The sequence below is a fragment of the Oncorhynchus gorbuscha genome, linkage group LG05, assembly GCF_021184085.1.
Source record: "Oncorhynchus gorbuscha isolate QuinsamMale2020 ecotype Even-year linkage group LG05, OgorEven_v1.0, whole genome shotgun sequence".
Lineage (NCBI taxonomy): Eukaryota > Metazoa > Chordata > Actinopteri > Salmoniformes > Salmonidae > Oncorhynchus > Oncorhynchus gorbuscha.
Genome location: NC_060177.1, coordinates 22,652,940 through 22,676,384, shown reverse-complemented (window position 1 = coordinate 22,676,384; position 23,445 = coordinate 22,652,940). Strand labels below are relative to the sequence as shown.

The following is a 23,445-nucleotide window of genomic DNA, read 5'->3' as shown; positions in this document are numbered from 1 at the left end:
TATACATATTAAAATGTATTTGTAAAATCATGTGCGTGGTGATTCATTTAGCTGTGCAATTGAATTTGAACTTGAACTTTTACGACAATGTAGCGAAACTAGTTTTCATTTGCTACCATGTTGCGCAGCATTGTCATTCTTCCTGTCACGCGGTGTGCCCTGAGATGAACCAAAATGGTGTTTTTGGCCTGCCATATGGTGTGGGATTCAACCCGGGTGTGTGCTACCTTCGTTCCGCCAGCAAGAATAAGCAAGACCTAGCAAGAATAAGGCCTTGACCTCGGAGATTTTCATTTAAAGTAAAAGTTTCTCAATGAAGATGGCGAAAAATAATACAAACGGTTGAAATTCGTAACGTTTTATGAGGAAATGTTAGCACACTTATAATTTTTTGAAAAAATAATACAGTTAATCGCCATTATAGCACAAATAATATTATAGCATTGACATGATTGTTAACAGCATTACAAATAATTTTATTTAACCTTTTAACTTTAACTAGGCAAGTCAGTTTAGAACAATTATTATTTACAATGAAGGCCTACCAAAAGGCCTCCTGCCAGTCACGTGTGCTGGGATTAAAAATATATTAAATAAAAAATATAGGACAAAAACACACATCACGAGAAGACAGACAACACAACATTATATAAAGAGAGACCTAAGACAACAACATAGCATGGCAGCAACACATAACAACACAGCATGGTAGCAACACAACAACAACATGGCAGCAGCACAACATAATAGCAGCACAAAACAGGGTATGAACATTATTGGGCACAGACAACAGCACAAAGGGCAAGAAGGTTGAGACAAAAATACATCACTTAAAGCAGCCACAACTGTCAGTAAGAGTGTCCATGATTGAGTCTTTGAATGAAGAGATTGAGATAAAACTAATGATGACTAAATAGTTATGGTAAGAACAGTAATAAATAACAAAATATTATTTATAATGTTACTATTAATACTGATAGTAATAACAATATTAAATAATATTACAATAATTATAATAATCAAAGACTTGTAAATACCATTCTTAATTAACCCATTCGTATTGAACCCTGTTCAGTACGTTTTTCTTTTTGCATAGTAGTACACAATCTATTCTACTTAGGAGCACTCAAAGTTTCCAAATCCACAGAGTTTACACCCAGAGGAGTGTCACTGCTCATTTGCTGACCCATCAAGTTAAATCAAACAGTTTTTTCATATTAGACATTGGATTTAAGTTGATGGGCCACATTTTAAAGGCCACCAAATCAGCAGTGATGCTCCTCTGGGTGTAAACTCTGTGTATTTGGAAACTAAATGTGCTCCTGAGTAGAATGACCCCCCTTTTACTGTGGCACAATGTACATATAGGTACAATATGTATGTCCAATATGAAAAAACGATTGGATTTAAGATGACGGGCCACTCTTTAAGTGCCGCCAAAAGGAACAGCAACACTCCTCTGCGTGTAAACTCGGTGTATTTGGAAACAAAAAGTGCTCCTGAGTAGAGTGGAACCCCCTTTTACTGTGACACAATGTACAAATACTTTTGTAAGGTGCAATAAATGAGTACACACAAAAAAAACATTTAGGCTTTAAAAATAAACATATCAACAAATAAATGACAATGTCTAATATAATTACTTTAAATTATTATTTGTATGATAAGTAGTATACAATATATCGATAATTGTGCACATTTTCCATAATTTTCGCCCTAGTTATTAATTTACAAAGTATACAGGGCTGGATTTTTATTCTGAAGGATTCCAAATATACGTGACCCAGAAGTACTTACTTATTCTTGCCTGTTTCACAGCGGTGTGTGTGTGTGTGTGTGTGTGTGTGTGTGTAGTATAGTACCGGTGCAAACCACCAGAGAAGCCAAGCAGCGTTCATTTGTAGTAGGGTATAACGTTACCGTCGTGACCAGCATACAACATTAATTCACTGTAACATTCACGAAAAGTGACCTTTATGTAGGTAGCTAGTTATAAGAGACTCGATTACCGTAGTCAACCTGGCAGAGCTGTCACTGTCTCTCTGTTGTATCGGGTATGATATCCGTTGGCTAGCTGTCAAGCTAGCAGTCTCCAGACCATCCTTATACAATTAGCTAGTTTAGTGTTTATCTCGAAATAAGAATGAGTATTAAATTGACAACTCAGGCTTATTGCAAGATGCTTTTGCATGCTGCTAAATATCCTCATTGCGCCGTGAACGGATTACTGGTTGCTGAGAAACAGAAGGAGAAGAAAAAAGACAGCCACTCCACTCCAATCCTCTGTGTGGATTGTATACCACTATTCCACGGCACACTTGCATTGGCACCTATGCTGGAAGTGGCACTTACATTGGTGAGTGAATTGATCGTCTTTATCTTCTATTCACATCATGTTTCAAAAATGTTCATGTTACTCCACTGCATGTTCACCACAGCAAGTTACTGGGCCTGTTGAAGTAGAAGTGCATTTAACAGCTGTCAATCCTGCTGACACGTCAAGCTAAACGCAACATCATAGTGAAGGAAGTGTCTGATGAACTTCTCCATTGGTGGAGTTTATCAGAAACTTCCTTCACAGTGGTGATGAGTTTAGTCAAACAAGCTAATCATTTTTTTCTTTCCCCACATCCAGATTGACACGTGGTGTAAAGAGAACAAGTATGTCATAGCTGGGTATTACCAAGCCAACGAGCGCACAAAGGACTTCAGGTAACAAGATGTTGATACAGGATCCCTTTCGTGCTCTGTGGAGAGTTGTGTTGATATGGTACACAATGTACTCTGTCTTCTTTTGACTCCCACAGACCTAACCAGTTTGCTGAAAAAGTTGGGGCCAGGATTGCAGAGAACTTCAGCGAAGCAGCAATGATTATGGTAAATCCTCTATTAGCCGTCCAGTATCAGAACTGCCACATTACTGAATTCACACATAAGATCTACACTGACCACTGTATCTCTAATAATGTTGTGTTCCTCAGGTGGACAGCACCAGATTCACCATGGGCTGCTATGAGCCCATATTAGCCATCTATGACCACCATGAAAACAAGTGGAAATGCAGGGACTGTAATGCGTAAGTGTTCATGAGCTTTCCTAATATGTAATGTGGGCTAGATATATCAAAGCTACCGAACAGCCATTTATCCAAAAAGATTTGGACATGCAGACATTTGACAGTCTTAACAGCTATACCATATACACAGGCTGTCGACCTCTCAGAGATTCTATAAAATCACTGATTGGATCAAAAATGAGTTCTAATGTGTAATTATATGGTCAGCCTTGCATAGCGCATTGCAACACTGCAGCAGTTTTAGACTTGTGGAAGCATCATTTCTTGATGGGTGTCTTATTCCTGTCCAAAGAAAAAGATTTGGAACTACATGGTGTACACTATGTCAATATCTGTTCGTGAAATAGAACCTAGTGTGGTAGATATTTATTTTACTATTATTATCTATCCTGATGCCTAGTCACTTTACCCTGCCTTCATGTACATATCTACCTCAAATACCTCATACCTCTGCACATTAATCTGGTACTGGTACTCCCTGTATATTGCTCCATTCTTGTGTATTTTAAATTATTCCTTGTGTTACTATTTTATTTTTAAACTTTGCATTGTTGGGAAGGGCTCGTAAGCGAGCATTTCACGGTGAAGTCTACACCAGTTATATTTGGCACTTGTGACAAATGCGATTTGATTTGTGATTCTTGAAGGTGGAGCTGAGGTTCTGGAGTGTTGGTTTGTGTGTGTTCCAGAGACTGCTTTGAGGACTGGTGTGAGGCTCAGAAGATCACGTCGGCTCTGCTGGAAGGCAGGTCCTACGAGAGCCTGATCGACTTCGACAATCACCTAGACGACCTCAGGAATGACTGGACCAACCCTGAGATCAACAAGTCTGTGCTGCACCTGTGCTAAGCCTCCCAGTCGAGTGACTGCACTGCACTAGACAAATGCATTGCGGCCAAAACGGCGTTGGATGTGCTAATACTACTGTAGCGCAGGAAAGCTAAGTCTTTGTTCCTAGTGAATTGCTCTCACATGGAAGAGAGCTTTTGGAGCACTGGCCAGTCTATTTTTATGGGCAAGCAGGACACAGGTACCATTGGGATCTTTGATCCCGTAGTAGGGAGGATCAAGACCTTGATGTCATTCAATGCAACGTGTTAATTTTCTTTCTCATGGTTTTTGTATGCTAATAATTAATGAAGATGTATGTGTAATTCTGAATGGTAGGGAAACTTGAATATCATTTATTTTGACTTATTGAATACTTTAGGTTCTTCAGAAATAGTGTTACAGAGATGATAGACATCAATTATTGTTCTGAGATGTGACTTATTGAAATATTACAGAATTGTAATCAACAAGATATGTTGTTTTATTTCACTACCTATTAAGTCTTAATGTTTATATTCTCAGAGAACTGTTTTCCTCCTGTTTTTCTTATAAGAGATAGCTTAGTATTTATTTGTTAAAAGATGATCTGATTCTTTACTTTAATTGCTGAAATAAATTATGTTATTGGATAGGTAATAAACTGTAAGTCACTCGGGATAAAAACATATCCATGTTATTATGATTGATTCATTAATGATATATTTCAGGTTGGATTAAGATAAATCTAAATAAAATAATTTGAGGTTTTGATATATTAAACCTTTTTGTAAAAAAAATGGTTTCAACAGAATGTACAAATAAAATGTAACTTTTCAGATATTGTGCATGTTTTTAATGCCTTTTTCTAAAATCACTCCCTTACTCCAGCGCTGAATGAGCTGAGTGTTAAATTTAGGATGCAGTGTTCCATCACTTTGGGTTGAGACAGCATACAGTGGATATTAATGGAAAATACTTTCCATTTATTTCCCCCCTCCCTTTTAGACCTTGTCTCATTGCTGCAACTCCCAGTGGGCTCGGGAGAGGCAACGGTGAAGTCATGCGTCTTCCGAAACATGACCCGCCAAACCTCGCTTAACACCCGCCCGCTTAATCTGGAAGCAAGCTGCACCAATGTGTGGGAGGAAACACCGTTCAACTGACGACTGAAGTCAGCCTGCAGGCGCCCTTCCCGCCACAAGGAGTTGCTAGAGCGTAATGGGCCAAGTAAAACCCCTCCCCCAGCCAAACCCTCCCCTAACCCGGACGACGCTGTGCAAATTGTGCACCACCCTATGGGACTCCCGGTCACGGCCGGTTGTGACACAGCCCGAGATCAAACCCGGGTCTGTTGTGATGCCTCAAGCACTACAATGCAGTGCCTTAGACCGCTGCACCACTCGGGAAATACTTTCCAATCTATGAGGGTGCATCAAGACAAGATATAGAAGCTGAAACGGTATAGAAAAGTTTATTCTAAACGATCTCTGGTTGAAGTAAGGGGCCATGACAAATGGTATGGTGAAAAACTGATTCCTGAAAGAGCACATACCCCGAAGGCCTTTCCATAACCTGAGAACATGATGGAACTACTACCCTAGGGCCCCATTCCGATAGGAAATGTACACACGCCTTTCCTAAGCACTTCTCAGTAGTTAGTAATCAGACTTACCCAGTGCTTGGACTGAAATAGATGTCCATACTCGTTTTGGGTGCCATTACTGTTTATATTTAGGTGCAGGAGCTCCACAATACTTTTGAACTAACATTCTATAAGTGCAACAGGAGATTAAGCAGTAGAACATTTGAGGGGATTCCCTTGCATGTACTGAATACATTTGGCCAACAGATATTCTTGTGGAGTTTTCCTTCAATAGGATTTATAGTACATTTATCTTAACCCATCCCTTTAAATATGGTGTACCTTTAATTAGAATGTTGTAGACATACTAGGAAACATAGAGAGAAGGGGCTCAGAATACAGGGGTCAATGAAAGAAAGATGTAAATATTATGGATATTTTCGTCTCCATTTCAGCACCAACTGGTAGATTTTAGGGTTAGGAAAGTATGTATGACTCATTAATAAAACAGGTTTGGAGAGCCTTTATGCACAAAATATATTGATGAATCGAAAATAGTGGTTTGTTTCATCTTGAAAGTTGTCAAAATCCAGTTTAAACCACTAAATATTGGAATGTGGGAAAAAGCAGGCAGTAAGTGTTGAAGAACAGTCCTATTAATCTACCCTAATCCTCACTAATCATGGAACTATATGACAATGGGTATGTGTGGTCCGAGTTCCATAATTATTCTAATAGGCTACATGTCCCACACTTTAGCACAAGGTTACCCTAATATGATCCACTAATTTTTTATTTATTTGACCTTTATTTAACTAGGCATGTCAGTTAAGAACAAATTCTTATTTTCAATGACGGCCTAGGAACAGTGGGTTAACTGCCTTGTTCAGAGGCAGAACAACAGATTTGTACCTTGTCAGCTCGGGGATTCGATCTTGCAACCTTTCTGTTACTATGCTAGCGACCCTCAGGAATAACTACACAGGCTTGACAGGAAAGAAAGGTAAATGGAATGGAATGATTCAAAATATAACAACATCAAATGGAAGAAAACGAACACTAAAGTGACAGTTGTAAATGTATTTGGGTATTACTGATGGTGGGTCCTGATAGTGGCTAATATTTAACATGATACAAATTGTGAAATAAAATTGAGAAAACTCCGGGTATATAATTGAAACATTCTAAAGCGTATACATCAACTCGGCAGTTTCAGTCCTACAGAAGCCAGTAGCTTGGGTCTCCACATTTCATCCACTTAAATTGTGAGGGCACACAATTACAATTCTGAATAACGGCACAGCCATTTGTAGCCTATTTAATTGTTCGTGTTTATATGATTTTTTTTGTTTGCTTCTACTTGACTGGTTTCACATTAGTCTCCAAGGATCATAAGGGAAAATCATATACAAAAAATTGCTGTCTAGTTACCATCCCTTTCACCAAACGGATTACTCATTTACCCAGATCTGATCAATAGCTCTTATCAGTTGATGAATTACAGTGCATGGAGAATGCTGTTATTTCTATGGGGAAAAAATTAAGTAGATGCTTTTTCCACTAGGAAACGGTAGGTTAACTTGACCTTATTCATGGTTTCCTAGGGCATAAAGGTGGTGGAATAATGAGGGAATTGTGACAAAATCGGAATAGAGCATATCTGTAGACAAAAAGGAATCGTTAATTGCCATTATAGCACAAATAATATGTTTTATATTTTTTATTTAACCTTTATTTTACTAGGCAAGTCAGTTAAGAACAAATTCTTATGTACAATGACGGTCTACCAAAAGGCAAAAAAGCCTCCTGTGGGGACGGAGGCTGGGATTAAAAATCAATCAATCAATAAAATATAAATATAGGACAAAACACACATCACGACAAGAGAGACAACACAACACTACATAAAGAGAGACCTAAGACAACAACATAGCAAGGAAGCAACACATGACAAGACAGCATGGTAGCAACACAACATGACAACAACATGGTAGCAACACAACATGGTACAGACATTATTGGGCACAAACATCAGCACAAAGGGCAAGAAGGTAGAGATAACAATACATCCCACAAAGCAGCCACAACTGACATGATTGAGTCTTTGAATGAAGAGATGGCGATAAAACCGTCCTGTTTGAGTGTTTGTTGCAGCTCGTTCCAGTCGCTAGCTGCAGTGAACTGAAAAGAGAAGCGAAGCAGGGATGTGTGTGCTTTGGGGACCTTCAACAGAATGTGACTGGCAGAATGGGTGTTGTACTGTATGTGGAGGATGAGGGCAGTATTAGGAATCTCAGATAGGGGGGAGTGAGACCTAAGAGGGTTTGATAAATAAGCATCAACCAGTGGGTCTTGAGACGGGTATACAGAGATGACCAGTTTACAGCAGAGTATAGAGTGCAGTGATGTGTCTTATAAGGAGCATTGGTGGAAAATCTGATGGCCGAATGGTAAAGAACATCTAGCCGCTTGAGAGCACCCTTACCTGTCGATCTATACATTTTGTCTCCGTAATCTAGCATGGGTAGGATGGTCATCTGAATCAGGGTTAGTTTGGCAGCTGGAGTGAAAGAGGTACTATTACAATGTAGGAAACCAAGTCTAGATTTAACTTTACCCTGCAGCTTTGATATGTGCCGAGAGAAGGACAGTGTACTGTCTAGCCATACTCCCAAGTACTTGTATGAGGTGACTACTTCAAGCTCTAAACCCTCAGAGGTAGTAATAACACATGTGGGAAGAGGGGCATTCTTCTTACCAAACCACATGACCTTTGTTTTGGAGGTGTTCAGAACAAGATTAAGGGCAGAGAAAGCTTGTTGGACAGTAGCAAAGATTTGTTATAAAGCATTTAACACAAAATCCGAGGAGGGGCCAGCTGACTGTATTATCTGCATATAAATGGTTGAGAGAGCTTCTTACTGCCTGAGTTATGTTGTTGATGTAATTTGAGAAGAGCGTGGGGTCTAGGATCGAGCCTTGGGGAGCTCCCTTGGTGACAGGCAGTGGCTGAGACAGCAGATTTTCTGACTTTGTACACTGCACTCTTTGAATGAGGTAATTAGCAAACCAGGCCAAAGACCCCTCAGAGACATCAATACTCCTTAGCCGGGACGCAAAAATGGAATGGTCTACCATATCAAAAGCTTTGGCGAATTCAATAAAATAGCAGCACAACATTGCTAGAATCAAGTGCAATGGTGACATCATTGAGGACCTATAAGGTTGCAGTGACACATACATAACCTGAGCGGAAACCAGTTTGCATACCATAGAGAATTCTATAGACATCAAGAAAGCCAGTCATTTGATTATTGAGAAGTTTTTCCAACACGTTTGATAAACAGGGCAAAATATAAATAGGCCTTAAACAATTAGGATCAGCTTGATCTCCCCCTTTAAATAAAGGACGAACTGTGGCTGCCTTCCAAGCAATGGGAACCTCCACCAGAAAGGAGAGACAGGTTAAAAAGGTTTAGATAGGCTTGGAGATGATAGGGGCAGCAACCTTAAAGAAGAAAGGGTCTAAACCATCTGACCCAGATGTTTTTTTGGAGTCAAGTTTCAGGAGCTCCTTTAGCACCTCGGTCTTCTTGTCAGAACTCCTTTAGCACCATGTACTTCTTGTCAGTAACAACCACATCATCAACATTAAGGGACATGGGCAGCTGTGAGGAGGGAAGTTTATTATCAAGGTCTTTAACCATTTTCCAGAACTTCTTGGGGTTAGACTCACAGAAAGAGAACTGCTCCTTAAAGTAACTAACTTTGGCCTTCCGGATAGCCTGAGTGGACTTATTTCTCATTTACCTGAAGGAGAGCTAGTCAGCCTGATTACAACATTGACATTATTGTTACTGTATCATTTTAATCATTTTAGTCAATAAGATTCTTGCTACGTAAGCTTAACTTTCTGAACATTCGAGACGTGTAGTCCACTTGTCATTCCAATCTCCTTTGCATTAGCGTAGCCTCATCTGTAGCCTGTCAACTATGTGTCTGTCTATCCCTGTTCTCTCCTCTCTGCACAGACCATACAAACGCTCCACACCGCGTGGCCGCGGCCACCCTAATCTGGTGGTCCCAGCGCGCACGACCCACGTGGAGTTCCAGGTCTCCGGTAGCCTCTGGAACTGCCGATCTGCGGCCAACAAGGCAGAGTTCATCTCAGCCTATGCCTCCCTCCAGTCCCTCGACTTCTTGGCACTGACGGAAACATGGATCACCACAGACAACACTGCTACTCCTACTGCTCTCTCTTCGTCCGCCCACATGTTCTCGCACACCCCGAGAGCTTCTGGTCAGCGGGGTGGTGGCACCGGGATCCTCATCTCTCCTAAGTGGTCATTCTCTCTTTCTCCCCTTACCCATCTGTCTATCGCCTCCTTTGAATCCCATGCTGTCACAGTTACCAGCCCTTTCAAGCTTAACATCCTTATCATTTATCGCCCTCCAGGTTCCCTCGGAGAGTTCATCAATGAGCTTGATGCCTTGATAAGCTCCTTTCCTGAGGACGGCTCACCTCTCACAGTTCTGGGCGACTTTAACCTCCCCACGTCTACCTTTGACTCATTCCTCTCTGCCTCCTTCTTTCCACTCCTCTCCTCTTTTGACCTCACCCTCTCACCTTCCCCCCCTACTCACAAGGCAGGCAATACCCTCGACCTCATCTTTACTAGATGCTGTTCTTCCACTAACCTCATTGCAACTCCCCTCCAAGTCTCCGACCACTACCTTGTATCCTTTTCCCTCTCGCTCTCATCCAACACCTCCCACACTGCCCCTACTCGGGTGGTATCGCGCCGTCCCAACCTTCGCTCTCTCTCCCCCGCTACTCTCTCCTCTTCCATCCTATCATCTCTTCCCTCTGCTCAAACCTTCTCCAACCTATCTCCTGATTCTGCCTCCTCAACCCTCCTCTCCTCCCTCTCTGCATCCTTTGACTCTCTATGTCCCCTATCATCCAGGCCGGCTCGGTCCTCCCCTCCCGCTCCGTGCCTCGATGACTCATTGCGAGCTCACAGAACAGGGCTCCGGGCAGCCGAGCGGAAATGGAGGAAAACTCGCCTCCCTGCGGACCTGGCATCCTTTCACTCCCTCCTCTCTACATTTTCCTCCTCTGTCTCTGCTGCTAAAGCCACTTTCTACCACTCTAAATTCCAAGCATCTGCCTCTAACCCTAGGAAGCTCTTTGCCACCTTCTCCTCCCTCCTGAATCCTCCTCTGCTCACACTGCCCTACCCTGTGCTCTGACCTCTTTCTCCCCTCTCTCTCCAGATGAAATCTCGCGTCTTGTGACGGCCGGCCGCCCAACAACCTGCCCGCTTGACCCTATCCCCTCCCCTCTTCTCCAGACCATTTCCGGAGACCTTCTCCCTTACCTCACCTCGCTCATCAACTCATCCCTGACCGCTGGCTACGTCCCTTCCGTCTTCAAGAGAGCGAGAGTTGCACCCCTTCTGAAAAAACCTACACTCGATCCCTCCGATGTCAACAACTACAGACCAGTATCCCTTCTTTCTTTTCTCTCCAAAACTCTTGAACGTGCCGTCCTTGGCCAGCTCTCCTGCTATCTCTCTCTGAATGACCTTCTTGATCCAAATCAGTCAGGTTTCAAGACTAGTCATTCAACTGAGACTGCTCTCCTCTGTATCACGGAGGTGCTCCGCACTGCTAAAGCTAACTCTCTCTCCTCTGCTCTCATCCTTCTAGATCTATCGGCTGCCTTCGATACTGTGAACCATCAGATCCTCCTCTCCACCCTCTCCGAGTTGGGCATCTCCGGCGCGGCCCAGGCTTGGATTGCGTCCTACCTGACAGGTTGCTCCTACCAGGTGGCGTGGTGAGAATCTGTCTCCTCACCACGCGCTCTCACCACTGGTGTCCCCCAGGGCTCTGTTCTAGGCCCTCTCCTATTCTCGCTATACACCAAGTCACTTGGCTCTGTCATAACCTCACATGGTCTCTCCTATCATTGCTATGCAGACGACACACAATTAATCTTCTCCTTTCCCCCTTCTGATGACCAGGTGGCGAATCGCATCTCTGCATGTCTGGCAGACATATCAGTGTGGATGACGGATCACCACCTCAAGCTGAACCTCGGCAAGACGGAGCTGCTCTTCCTCCCGGGGAAGGACTGCCCGTTCCATGATCTCGCCATCACGGTTGACAACTCCATTGTGTCCTCCTCCCAGAGCGCTAAGAACCTTGGCATGATCCTGGACAACACCCTGTCGTTCTCAACTAACATCAAGGCGGTGGCCCGTTCCTGTAGGTTCATGCTCTACAACATCCGCAGAGTACGACCCTGCCTCACACAGGAAGCGGCGCAGGTCCTAATCCAGGCACTTGTCATCTCCCGTCTGGATTACTGCAACTCGCTGTTGGCTGGGCTCCCTGCCTGTGCCATTAAACCCCTACAACTCATCCAGAACGCCGCAGCCCGTCTGGTGTTCAACCTTCTCAAGTTCTCTCACGTCACCCCGCTCCTCCGCTCTCTCCACTGGCTTCCAGTTGAAGCTCGCATCCGCTACAAGACCATGGTGCTTGCCTACGGAGCTGTGAGGGGAACGGCACCTCAGTACCTCCAGGCTCTGATCAGGCCCTACACCCAAATAAGGGCACTGCGTTCATCCACCTCTGGCCTGCTCGCCTCTCTACCACTGAGGAAGTACAGCTCCCGCTCAGCCCAGTCAAAACTGTTCGCTGCTCTGGCTCCCCAATGGTGGAACAAACTCCCTCACGACGCCAGGACAGCGGAGTCAATCACCACCTTCCGGAGACACCTGAAACCCCACCTCTTTAAGGAATACCTAGGATAGGATAAGTATTCCCTCTCACCCCCCCCTTTAAGATTTAGATGCACTATTGTAAAGTGACTGTTCCACTGGATGTCTTAAGGTGAATGCACCAATTTGTAAGTCGCTCTGGATAAGAGCGTCTGCTAAATGACTTAAATGTAAATGTATGTTAACAGCATTAAAAATAATGATGACTAAATAGTTATCATGGAAATAGCAGTTATAAAAAACAAAACGTTATTTTTAATGGTATCATTAATAATACTAGTAATATTAATATGAATAATAATATAATTATAATAATTATAATAATCGACTTTAGAAAACACTTTTAAATCCCATTGTTAATTACCCCATTCCTATTGAACACTGTTCAGTAGGTTTTTCTTATTGGACATATCTCTGTCACACCTTCATTTATTAGCTCTCCAGCCGGAACGAATAGCGGGTTGAATAGAATCAAGGTCAGCATACACATAGAGAGAAAAGTGCATAAAAAGGGAATTAGCCTACGTTCCATTTACGCGCGCTTAACTCGGGTCGGAATCGACCCCATATTAAACAATCTAATTTTTTCAGGTGGCTACATGAAGTGTTGTTTCTCTCTACAGGTCTTTATCTACGGTCTCTGGCCATACAAGACCCTGCTAGGTAAAGTCCACCCTTATCTCAGCTCGCTGGTCACCATAGCATCTCCCACCCGTAGCACAAGTTCCAGCAGGTATATCTCTCTAGTCACCCCCAAAACCAATTCTTTCTTTGGCCGCCTCTCCTTCCAGTTCTCTGCTGCCAATGACTGGAACGAACTACAAAAATCTCTGAAACTGGAAACACTTATCTCCCTCACTAGCTTCAAGCACCAACTGTCAGAGCAGCTCACAGATAACTACCTCTTTCCCAACTGTATTTTATTTATTTATTTATTTTGCTCCTTTGCACCCCATTATTTTTATTTCTACTTTGCACATTCTTCCATTGCAAAACTACCATTCCAGTGTTTTACTTGCTATATTGTATTTACTTTGCCACCATGGCCCTTTTTGCCTTTACCTCCCATCTCACCTCATTTGCTCACATTGTATATAGACTTGTTTATACTGTATTATTGACTGTATGTTTGTTTTACTCCATGTGTAACTCTGTGTCGTTGTATTTGTCGAACTGCTTTGCTTTATCTTGGCCAGGTCGCAATTGTAAATGAGAACTTGTTCTCAACTTGCCTACCTAAATATAAGGTGAAATAAATAAATAAAATAAATAAAAAATGTTGTGCGTCTGTGCCTCTAGTGTGGGTAAATACTGCTACCCAGTGACGATTGTATGCAATTGACTGATTTGGAGAGGAGGCGGGACTTCCGTGTTTGCTGTGACACTACTCTGAATATTTCGCGGGAACTTGCGAAAGCGTCGATAGGCACTGTTCCTGCGGAGATAACGTTACACGTAAAACGATAAAAGTACGGTTATAATGGACCCTTCTGAGGTCGAATTCCTTGCCGAGAAGGAGGTAGTGAAGATAATCCCCAATTTCAGTCTTGACAAAATCTACTTGATCGGGGTGAGTTGGTTAACGTCTTTAGCATAGCTAACCAGTTTCTTGTTTAGTTGCGACGTTAGCCTGGCTATTTTTCTGGCCTGATCACGGATGTTGTTTAATAACTAGCTAATTCATAACGACTAGCTAGCCAAATTAATACAGCCCACAGTAATTTACTAGCCATCTAACTAGCTAGCTACACTCCAGACTCCCATGTTTTTATGCCAGATCTATGGGGATGGCACATGGCTAACTAGCTAACGCGTTAATGTCACTGTAAGTTTGTTTACATTCTGTATGACTCAGAAGTGGATTTCTGTCTCCAGGGTGATCTGGGTCCTTTTAACCCAGGGCTACCTGTCGACGTGCCTGTGTGGCTGGCCCTCAATCTGAAACAGAGGCAGAAATGCAGGATAGTGCCACCAGAGTGGATGGATGTAGGTAAGTTAAGGATACGGGTGTCTCTGAGCGTTTATCACAATCCTGGTTAAATATCAATATGTATAAATGATGCATGTTAATATATTGTCTACAAAGATGGTGCCTCTACGTAAACCATTGTCAGAGCTGAACTTCTTTCCTTTTTCATCTGTGTACAGAGAAACTGGAGGAGATCAGAGAGCTAGAGAGGAAGGAAGACACATTCACCCCTGTCCCCAGTCCATTCTACATGGAGCTGACCAAGCTGCTACTCAACCAGTCAGTATCATCCTATACTTCCTAACTTTAAGCTTGGATATATTGTCTTAGTTTGGATATAGCTATTGATGTATAATTTCTCGAATTGGAAGGTGTGTTCAAGCTGTTGGCATATATCCCTGTTTTTCTGCAGTGCATCTGATAACATTCCCAAAGCGGATGAGATCCGTACACTGGTGAAGGACATCTGGGACACGCGCATCGCCAAGCTCCGCCTCTCCGCTGACAGCTTCATCAGCCAGCAGGAAGCACACGCCAAGGTATCAATCAATCACTGAGGAAGTTCGATTGTAACCGGGGGGCACCGGGTTATGGCCGGTCATTTGACCGGAAAAAAACGAAAAGGGCAGACCTCCCTGCTCAAATGGAACAGTAGTCAGCGTCACCGGGTCAAATTGTCAACAAGGCAGCAAGATAAACGTGGCATTAATAAGATGATAGAAGTAGATGCATCTGTCTATGAACTTTGTGTAGAAACATGATTTCTTCCCTTATTTACATTCTCCTCTCTTTTCATCTCCCTCTCCATCTTTCCCTCTCCAGCTGGACAACCTAACTCTGATGGAGATTAACACGACACGGTCGTTCCTGCTGGACACTCTCAACTGCATGTATAAGCTACGCTCCAACTTGCAGCCCGGCTCCAGTGGGGGCAAAGCCCAGGACCACCAATGATCTGTATTTACGGACCTGCGCCGCAGCCTCTCCTTCTCCTAAGCAAGATGGAGCAGACTTAGGCCCAGCTTTACTAAGCATTTGCACCAGCTGCAAAGTAAAATCTAATCTGTAATACGGAGAACGTGGACAGAATCATGGAATCCAGACATTAAATCAGAATTCAACAAAATTTTAAAATGCATTGAACTTAGTAGGGAATCTTATTGAACATTAATTAGCCCAAGTTTATCATAAGGCATGAACAGAATGCATCAGTGATTTGTATTTCCTGCTACTTTCTGAAGAGTACATTTCTGATGTGGTTTAATCATTCTTGTGGACTTTTCTATTTAAAAAAGTGTTGTTTTTTTTGCATGAAAACCAAATGGAAATGTAGAAAAAAATCTAATTGACTCACGCAAAAAGTAAAACAAATTTGTAGGGCCCTAAGTCTGGTCCTAGTGAAGACAGCTGACCAGCAGATCTTATGAAGTGGCAGCACTTATCTGAAGTTGTCATGCCCCAACTATCTGATTCCTTAGTGCGATGTGTTATCTCTTTGGATTTGTTTGTAGTTGAAGCTTCGGCAGTCCTCTTCAGCAGGTCATGGACTCCCTGGAGGAAACACTCTGTGTTGGTCTGGCTGATACATGTCTGGTTGGACTTTTCCTCCCTAAAATCTGGGTTGATGCCTTTTCAAATATTAGTGTAAATGTCATGCTTAATAGAGGTAGCAGTGATGGTTTAGCGATAGATACCTTGTGTAACAGGTTTCTAGCCTTGTATGAATGTGACTAGACCGGTAAATCTAGTTCGAGGAAGAAGAACGAAGAACAACATGATGTTATGGATGGAGGGCTGCAGGCCTACATTGGGAAATCAAAGAAGCAACATGCGAAACATGTTATAACATGTAATGTTTCAGTATGTGTAATTAAAATATCTATATTTTTGTTTAAGTGTGTGTTGTGACAAAGTACATCCCCTTATGTTAGGCCAGGGGACACCTCATAACCCTGATTTCTACATGTCTGCCCCTCTGGATACATAAGACAGTTGGCCATGTACACTCTTCATGTGTATTCTCACCTTGAATTTAAGCTTGAGAATAGCATGCTACTCATACCGCTATTGGTTTGGGGTGGCGATTAAAGAAATGGAGGTGTGTCTACAGATGTGTTGTATTCTACACTGTTTTTGAACTTAATACCCTCATAATTCTACCCCCATTACGCATGATAAAACTAATAAGACCGAGCAACCTGTGGGTTTCCAATAGAAATAATACCATCCTCCATGCACTGCAATTTCCAGATTGATAAGAGCAAACTAAATGAGTAAGCCGTTTGGATAAAGGGACTGTAGTTAGAATTACAATTGTTTTAGATCTATTTTACCTTGTAATTGCTGGAAACAAAATGTGAAACTAGTCATCTGGCAGAAAACTGAAGCATATCAGCTTTTCCAGTTAAGTTTATTAAAGTTGAGCTGACAGCCAATTTGCACTGTTTCGCTATGGCTGTAGTCATGAATCTTAACAAAATGTTATTAATCTAGCTATGACCTTAAGCTTTCACCTGGAGTTGTTTATGTCTGAGGAAAAAAAACACTTTTCAACCCATAAGATCTAGCACACAACAACAGTATAGTAAAACAGATAGAAAGAAATAAAATAGGGAAGTAAGTATTTCTGTCTGTAATAAAGCCCCTATGTGTGGAAAAAAAATCATTCTGGTTGGCTGGGCCTGGCTGCCAAGTGGGTGGGCCTATGCCATGGCTGCACCCCTACCCAATCATGTGAAATCCATAGATTAGGGCCTAATTTATATGTTTCAATATGACTTATCTCCTTATATGAACTGTAACTCTGTAAAAACTGTGAAGTTGTTGCATGTTGCGTAACATTTTTGTTCAGTATATTTATATATATATAGTATATATAGTATATTATATCTGCCTACTGGAGATAAATTCAGTGATTGCTTTGCCATGTCTGTGCCATGAAGCAGTCCATGTACCCACATATATTACTAAGGACCGCTCCTTTGACATGATGTCGCAGTCAGTAAGTAAACGTTTTTAAAAATTACTCAAGTAAAAGTGAAAGTCACCCAATAAAATGCTACTTGAGTAGAAGTCTAAAAGTGTTTTGTATTTAAATATACTTAAGTATCAAAAGAAAATGTATTTGCTAAAATATACTTAAGTATTGAAAGTAGAAGTATAAATCATTTAAAATTCCCTATATTAAACAAACTAGATGGCACAATTTGTTTTGATTTATTTATGGATAACCAGGGGCACACTCCAACACAGACATCATTTACAAACGACGCATTTGTGTTTAGTGAGTCTGCCAGATCAGAGGCAATAGGGACGACCAGAGATACTCTCTTTTGAATGTCAGGGGAAAACTGAAACAAGTTTGTAGAGTCACAAGCTTGATATAGTCATTGCGTGCTAGGAATATGGGACCAAATACTTAACTTGACTAAATTGAATACACTATAAGTGAATTTCTCAGAATACTTATGACGTTTTCAAATTGGGGGACTAGATACATAAAGTGCTTTCATTTATAAACGATAAAACAGATATGTATGAAAATACCCTCAAATAGAAGGTGACATTCTGTACTGTCACCTCATAGAAAACATTTGATCTCAAATCCAAAATGTTGGAGTATAGAGCCAAATGAAAAGTTTTAGCTTCAGTCTATGTCCAAATAACTATGCACAGAACTTTGCCTCAGCGTATGCATTCTTCATAAAATGTCTAGTGTTGCAGTGTTGTTGGTGTAAACTGACTTGATTTCATGTAATAATGTCCTCACAAGAATATGGTTTGCTGCAGGAGAATTACAGCCCTACATAGCGCTAGTAAGAACAACACACCTGTCCAACTACAGATAACTAGTATGAGTCTTCCTCCCTGGTAAGACCGTGGAATACAATCATACAGGTTTTATTATTAACAATGTTGTGTAGCCTTTCTATTTACTGATAGAATAGAAGTTACACCTCAGGAAGTGCTTTCCATGTGGGAGTGGTCAACCCTGCTGCATGTTGCACAGTTCCTAAGAAATGATTATAGGAGTGGTCAACCCTGCTGCATGTTACACAGTTCCTAAGAAATGATTATAGGAGTGGTCAACCCTGCTGCATGTTACACAGTTCCTAAGAAATGATTATAGGAGTGGTCAACCCTGCTGCATGTTACACAGTTCCTAAGAAATGATTATAGGAGTGGTCAACCCTGCTGCATGTTACACAGTTCCTAAGAAATGATTATAGGAGTGGTCAACCCTGCTGCATGTTACACAGTTCCTAAGAAATGATTATAGGAGTGGTCAACCCTGCTGCATGTTACACAGTTCCTAAGAAATGATTATAGGAGTGGTCAACCCTGCTGCATGTTACACAGTTCCTAAGAAATGATTATAGGAGTGGTCAACCCTGCTGCATGTTACACAGTTCCTAAGAAATGATTATAGGAGTGGTCAACCCTGCTGCATGTTACACAGTTCCTAAGAAATGATTATAGGAGTGGTCAACCCTGCTGCATGTTACACAGTTCCTAAGAAATGATTATAGGAGTGGTCAACCCTGCTGCATGTTACACAGTTCCTAAGAAATGATTATAGGAGTGGTCAACCCTGCTGCATGTTACACAGTTCCTAAGAAATGATTATAGGAGTGGTCAACCCTGCTGCATGTTGCACAGTTCCTAAGAAATGATTATAGGAGTGGTCAACCCTGCTGCATGTTACACAGTTCCTAAGAAATGATTATAGGAGTGGTCAACCCTGCTGCATGTTGCACAGTTCCTAAGAAATTATTATAGGAGTGGTCAATCCTGCTGCATGTTGCACAGTTCCTAAGAAATGATTATAGGAGTGGTCAACCCTGCTGCATGTTACACAGTTCCTAAGAAATGATTATAGGAGTGGTCAACCCTGCTGCATGTTACACAGTTCCTAAGAAATGATTATAGGAGTGGTCAACCCTGCTGCATGTTGCACAGTTCCTAAGAAATGATTATAGGAGTGGTCAACCCTGCTGCATGTTACACAGTTCCTAAGAAATTATTATAGGAGTGGTCAACCCTGCTGCATGTTACACAGTTCCTAAGAAATGATTATAGGAGTGGTCAACCCTGCTGCATGTTACACAGTTCCTAAGAAATTATTATAGGAGTGGTCAACCCTGCTGCATGTTACACAGTTCCTAAGAAATGATTATAGGAGTGGTCAACCCTGCTGCATGTTGCACAGTTCCTAAGAAATGATTATAGGAGTGGTCAACCCTGCTGCATGTTGCACAGTTCCTAAGAAATGATTATAGGAGTGGTCAACCCTGCTGCATGTTACACAGTTCCTAAGAAATTATTATAGGAGTGGTCAACCCTGCTGCATGTTACACAGTTCCTAAGAAATGATTATAGGAGTGGTCAACCCTGCTGCATGTTACACAGTTCCTAAGAAATGATTATAGGAGTGGTCAACCCTGCTGCATGTTACACAGTTCCTAAGAAATGATTATAGGAGTGGTCAACCCTGCTGCATGTTACACAGTTCCTAAGAAATGATTATAGGAGTGGTCAACCCTGCTGCATGTTACACAGTTCCTAAGAAATGATTATAGGAGTGGTCAACCCTGCTGCATGTTACACAGTTCCTAAGAAATGATTATAGGAGTGGTCAACCCTGCTGCATGTTGCACAGTTCCTAAGAAATGATTATAGGAGTGGTCAACCCTGCTGCATGTTGCACAGTTCCTAAGAAATGATTATAGGAGTGGTCAACCCTGCTGCATGTTACACAGTTCCGAAGAAACGATAGAGTGAAGAATCACACCTCAGCCGACTTGAGAAATGTCATCCACCCATAGAGAAGTCCTTCTTCTTTCATCTCTGGTTAACCCACGCAATGACTACTGTTGTTCAGGTTGAATTAATCATATTAAATATGAATGAATGTATATCTTGTCACATTATAGCCTGTGTAGAGGTTCATATTTAAGTGCGTATGCATCCTATGCATCCGGGACCATCCCGGAAGAGACCATTCTGGCTACGCTTCCAGGACCATTATGGCTAGATGTGATAACCTCCCCTCATGTATAAAAAAGGTGGCGTAGTACATGCAATGCTTTATTATAGGTCATATTATTGCACCCTTCCCCCTCGCGGCGAGTCAGCCCCAGGTTTTCAGGGCTGAGCCCTGAATGTTCTGAAACTGATGACGCCTCCGTTCAGGATAGTATAGACGGGTTCTGTAGCAACACAACCAAAAGTTATTTGGCATTTTGTAATGATTATTCAGATAATGGACAGACAGGTAGAGGGCAGAACACACACGGATCCCCTACCAAATCAACCCCCCCCCCCATGTATTAGAGCCCCACCCCAAAACTAGACTGGAAGCAGGCATGATATACAATGAATAATATTAACGAATAGTACAAAAATACAAAGATATGTAAAACAAAAAGTTAAATAATAAAACAAATTCTAATTTGGTTTGGTTTATGGAGTTAGCTGGTCCATGTCTTCTCCAAACGATAGGACGGTTTGACAGATATTATAAAATGTCATTGCAGATCCCATAACGGAGTAGTGTATTTTCTCTAGCTTGAGATGTTGCATAACTTCCTTTATCAAATTGTTAAAGTAAGAGAGTAAGAGCTAGAAGAGTAGTATATGCCAGCATGTTGCCCATAGAACTGTTTAGAGGGGTCTACTGTGGTGCCACTCCATAGAACTGTTTAGAGGGGTCTACTGTGGTGCCACTCCATAGAACTGTTTAGAGGGGTCTACTGTGGTGCCACTCCATAGAACTGTTTAGAGGGGTCTACTGTGGTGCCACTCCACTCCATAGAACTGTTTAGAGGGGTCTACTGTGGTGCCACTCCATAGAACTGTTTAGAGGGGTCTACTGTGGTGCCACTCCATAGAACTGTTTAAATCAAATCAAATCAAATTTATTTATATAGCCCTTCGTACATCAGCTGATATCTCAAAGTGCTGTACAGAAACCCAGCCTAAAACCCCAAACAGCAAACAATGCAGGTGTAAAAGCACGGTGGCTAGGAAAAACTCCCTAGAAAGGCCAAAACCTAGGAAGAAACCTAGAGAGGAACCGGGCTATGTGGGGTGGCCAGTCCTCTTCTGGCTGTGCCGGGTAGAGATTATAACAGAAAATGACCAAGATGTTCAAATGTTCATAAATGACCAGCATGGTCAAATAATAATAAGGCAGAACAGTTGAAACTGGAGCAGCAGCACAGTCAGGTGGACTGGGGACAGCAAGGAGCCATCATGTCAGGTAGTCCTGGGGCACGGTCCTAGGGCTCAGGTCAGTTGAAACTGGAGCAGGAGCATGGCCAGGTGGACTGGGGACAGCAAGGAGTCCTCATGTCAGGTAGTCCTGGGACATGGTCCTAGGGCCCAGGCCAGTTGAAACTGGAGCAGCAGCATGGCCAGGTGGACTGGGGACAGCAAGGAGTCATCATGTCAGGTAGTCCTGGGGCATGGTTCTAGGGCTCAGGTCCTCCGAGAGAGAGAAAGAAGGAGAGAAGGAGAGAATTAGAGAACGCACACTTAGATTTACACAGGACACCGAATAGGACAGGAGAAGTACTCCAGATAAACAAACTGACCCTAGCCCCCGACACATAAACTACTGCAGCATAAATACTGGAGGCTGAGACAGGAGGGGTCAGGAGACACTGTGGCCCCATCCGAGGACACCCCGGACAGGGCCAAACAGGAAGGATATAACCCCACCCACTTTGCCAAAGCACAGCCCCCACACCACTAGAGGGAAATCTACAACCACCAACTTACCATCCTGAGACAAGGCCGAGTATAGCCCACAAAGATCTCCGACACGGTACAACCCAAAGGGGGGGAAACCCAGACAGGCCGACCACAACAGTGAATCAACCCACCCAGGTGACGCACCCCCCAGGGACGGCACGAGAGAGCCCCAGCAAGCCAGTGACACAGCCCCGTAACAGGGTTAGAGGCAGAGAATCCCAGTGGAAAAAGGGGAACCGGCCAGGCAGAGACAGCAAGGGCGGTTCGTTGCTCCAGAGCCTTTCCGTTCACCTTCCCACTCCTGGGCCAGACTACACTCAATCATATGACCCACTGAAGAGATGAGTCTTCAGTAAAGACTTAAAGGTTGAGACCGAGTTTGCGTCTCTGACATGGGTAGGCAGACCGTTCCATAAAAATGGAGCTCTATAGGAGAAAGCCGTGCCTCCAGCTGTTTGCTTAGAAATTCTAGGGACAATTAGGAGGCCTGCGTCTTGTGACCGTAGCGTACGTATAGGTATGTACGGCAGGACCAAATCAGAGAGGTAGGTAGGAGCAAGCCCATGTAATGCTTTGTAGGTTAGCAGTAAAACCTTGAAATCAGCCCTTGCTTTGACAGGAAGCCAGTGTAGAGAGGCTAGCACTGGAGTAATATGATCAAATTTTTTGGTTCTAGTCAGGATTCTAGCAGCCGTATTTAGCACTAACTGAAGTTTATTTAGTGCTTTATCCGGGTAGCCGGAAAATAGAGCATTGCAGTAGTCTAACCTAGAAGTGACAAAAGCATGGATTAATTTTTCTGCATCATTTTTGGACAGAAAGTTTCTGATTTTTGCAATGTTACGTAGATGGAAAAAAGCTGTCCTCGAAATGGTCTTGATATGTTCTTCAAAAGAGAGATCAGGGTCCAGAGTAACGCCGAGGTCCTTCACAGTTTTATTTGAGACGACTGTACAACCATTAAGATTAATTGTCAGATTCAACAGAAGATCTCTTTGTTTCTTGGGACCTAGAACAAGCATCTCTGTTTTGTCCGAGTTTAATAGTAGAAAGTTTGCAGCCATCCACTTCCTTATGTCTGAAACACATGCTTCTAGCGAGGGCAATTTTGGTGCTTCACCGTGTTTCATTGAAATGTACAGCTGTGTGTCATCCGCATAGCAGTGAAAGTTTACATTATGTTTTCGAATAACATCCCCAAGAGGTAAAATATATAGTGAAAACAATAGTGGTCCTAAAACAGAACCTTGAGGAACACCGAAATGTACAGTTGATTTGTCAGAGGACAAACCATTCACAGAGACAAACTGATATCTTTCCGACAGATAAGACCTAAACCAGGCCAGAACATGTCCGTGTAGACCAATTTGGGTTTCCAATCTCTCCAAAAGAATGTGGTGATCGATGGTATCAAAAGCAGCACTAAGGTCTAGGAGCACGAGGACAGATGCAGAGCCTCGGT

General features: G+C 42.5%; 2 protein-coding genes across 2 annotated transcripts; both read left to right on the top strand.

Annotated features, from left to right (window-relative positions):
• Window positions 1-1,840: 1,840 nt before the first annotated feature.
• Window positions 1,841-4,726, top strand: LOC124035035 (ER membrane protein complex subunit 8-like). Its single transcript, XM_046348440.1, has 5 exons — window positions 1,841-2,356; window positions 2,636-2,712; window positions 2,808-2,877; window positions 2,982-3,076; window positions 3,766-4,726. Exons 1-5 carry the CDS (start codon window positions 2,144-2,146, stop codon window positions 3,923-3,925), a joined length of 615 nt encoding a protein of 204 aa, XP_046204396.1. The 5' UTR covers window positions 1,841-2,143; the 3' UTR covers window positions 3,926-4,726.
• Window positions 4,727-13,619: 8,893 nt separating this feature from the next.
• gins2 (GINS complex subunit 2) lies at window positions 13,620-16,123 on the top strand. The gene is made up of 5 exons (XM_046348439.1): window positions 13,620-13,829; window positions 14,135-14,249; window positions 14,408-14,507; window positions 14,641-14,767; window positions 15,051-16,123. Exons 1-5 carry the CDS (start codon window positions 13,740-13,742, stop codon window positions 15,180-15,182), a joined length of 564 nt encoding a protein of 187 aa, XP_046204395.1. The 5' UTR covers window positions 13,620-13,739; the 3' UTR covers window positions 15,183-16,123.
• The last annotated feature ends 7,322 nt before the right edge of the window (window positions 16,124-23,445 follow it).

Bases quoted from the DNA above. Each gene is read 5' to 3' on its own strand.
- gins2 (XM_046348439.1), top strand. From the start codon at position 13,740: ATGGACCCTTCTGAGGTCGAATTCCTTGCCGAGAAGGAGGTAGTGAAG. The intron at 14,250-14,407 runs GTAAGTTAAGGA...ATCTGTGTACAG, and splicing joins ACCAGAGTGGATGGATGTAG to AGAAACTGGAGGAGATCAGA. The intron at 14,768-15,050 runs GTATCAATCAAT...TTCCCTCTCCAG, and splicing joins AGCAGGAAGCACACGCCAAG to CTGGACAACCTAACTCTGAT.
- LOC124035035 (XM_046348440.1), top strand. From the start codon at position 2,144: ATGAGTATTAAATTGACAACTCAGGCTTATTGCAAGATGCTTTTGCAT. The intron at 2,357-2,635 runs GTGAGTGAATTG...CCCCACATCCAG, and splicing joins TGGAAGTGGCACTTACATTG to ATTGACACGTGGTGTAAAGA. The intron at 2,878-2,981 runs GTAAATCCTCTA...TGTGTTCCTCAG, and splicing joins GCGAAGCAGCAATGATTATG to GTGGACAGCACCAGATTCAC.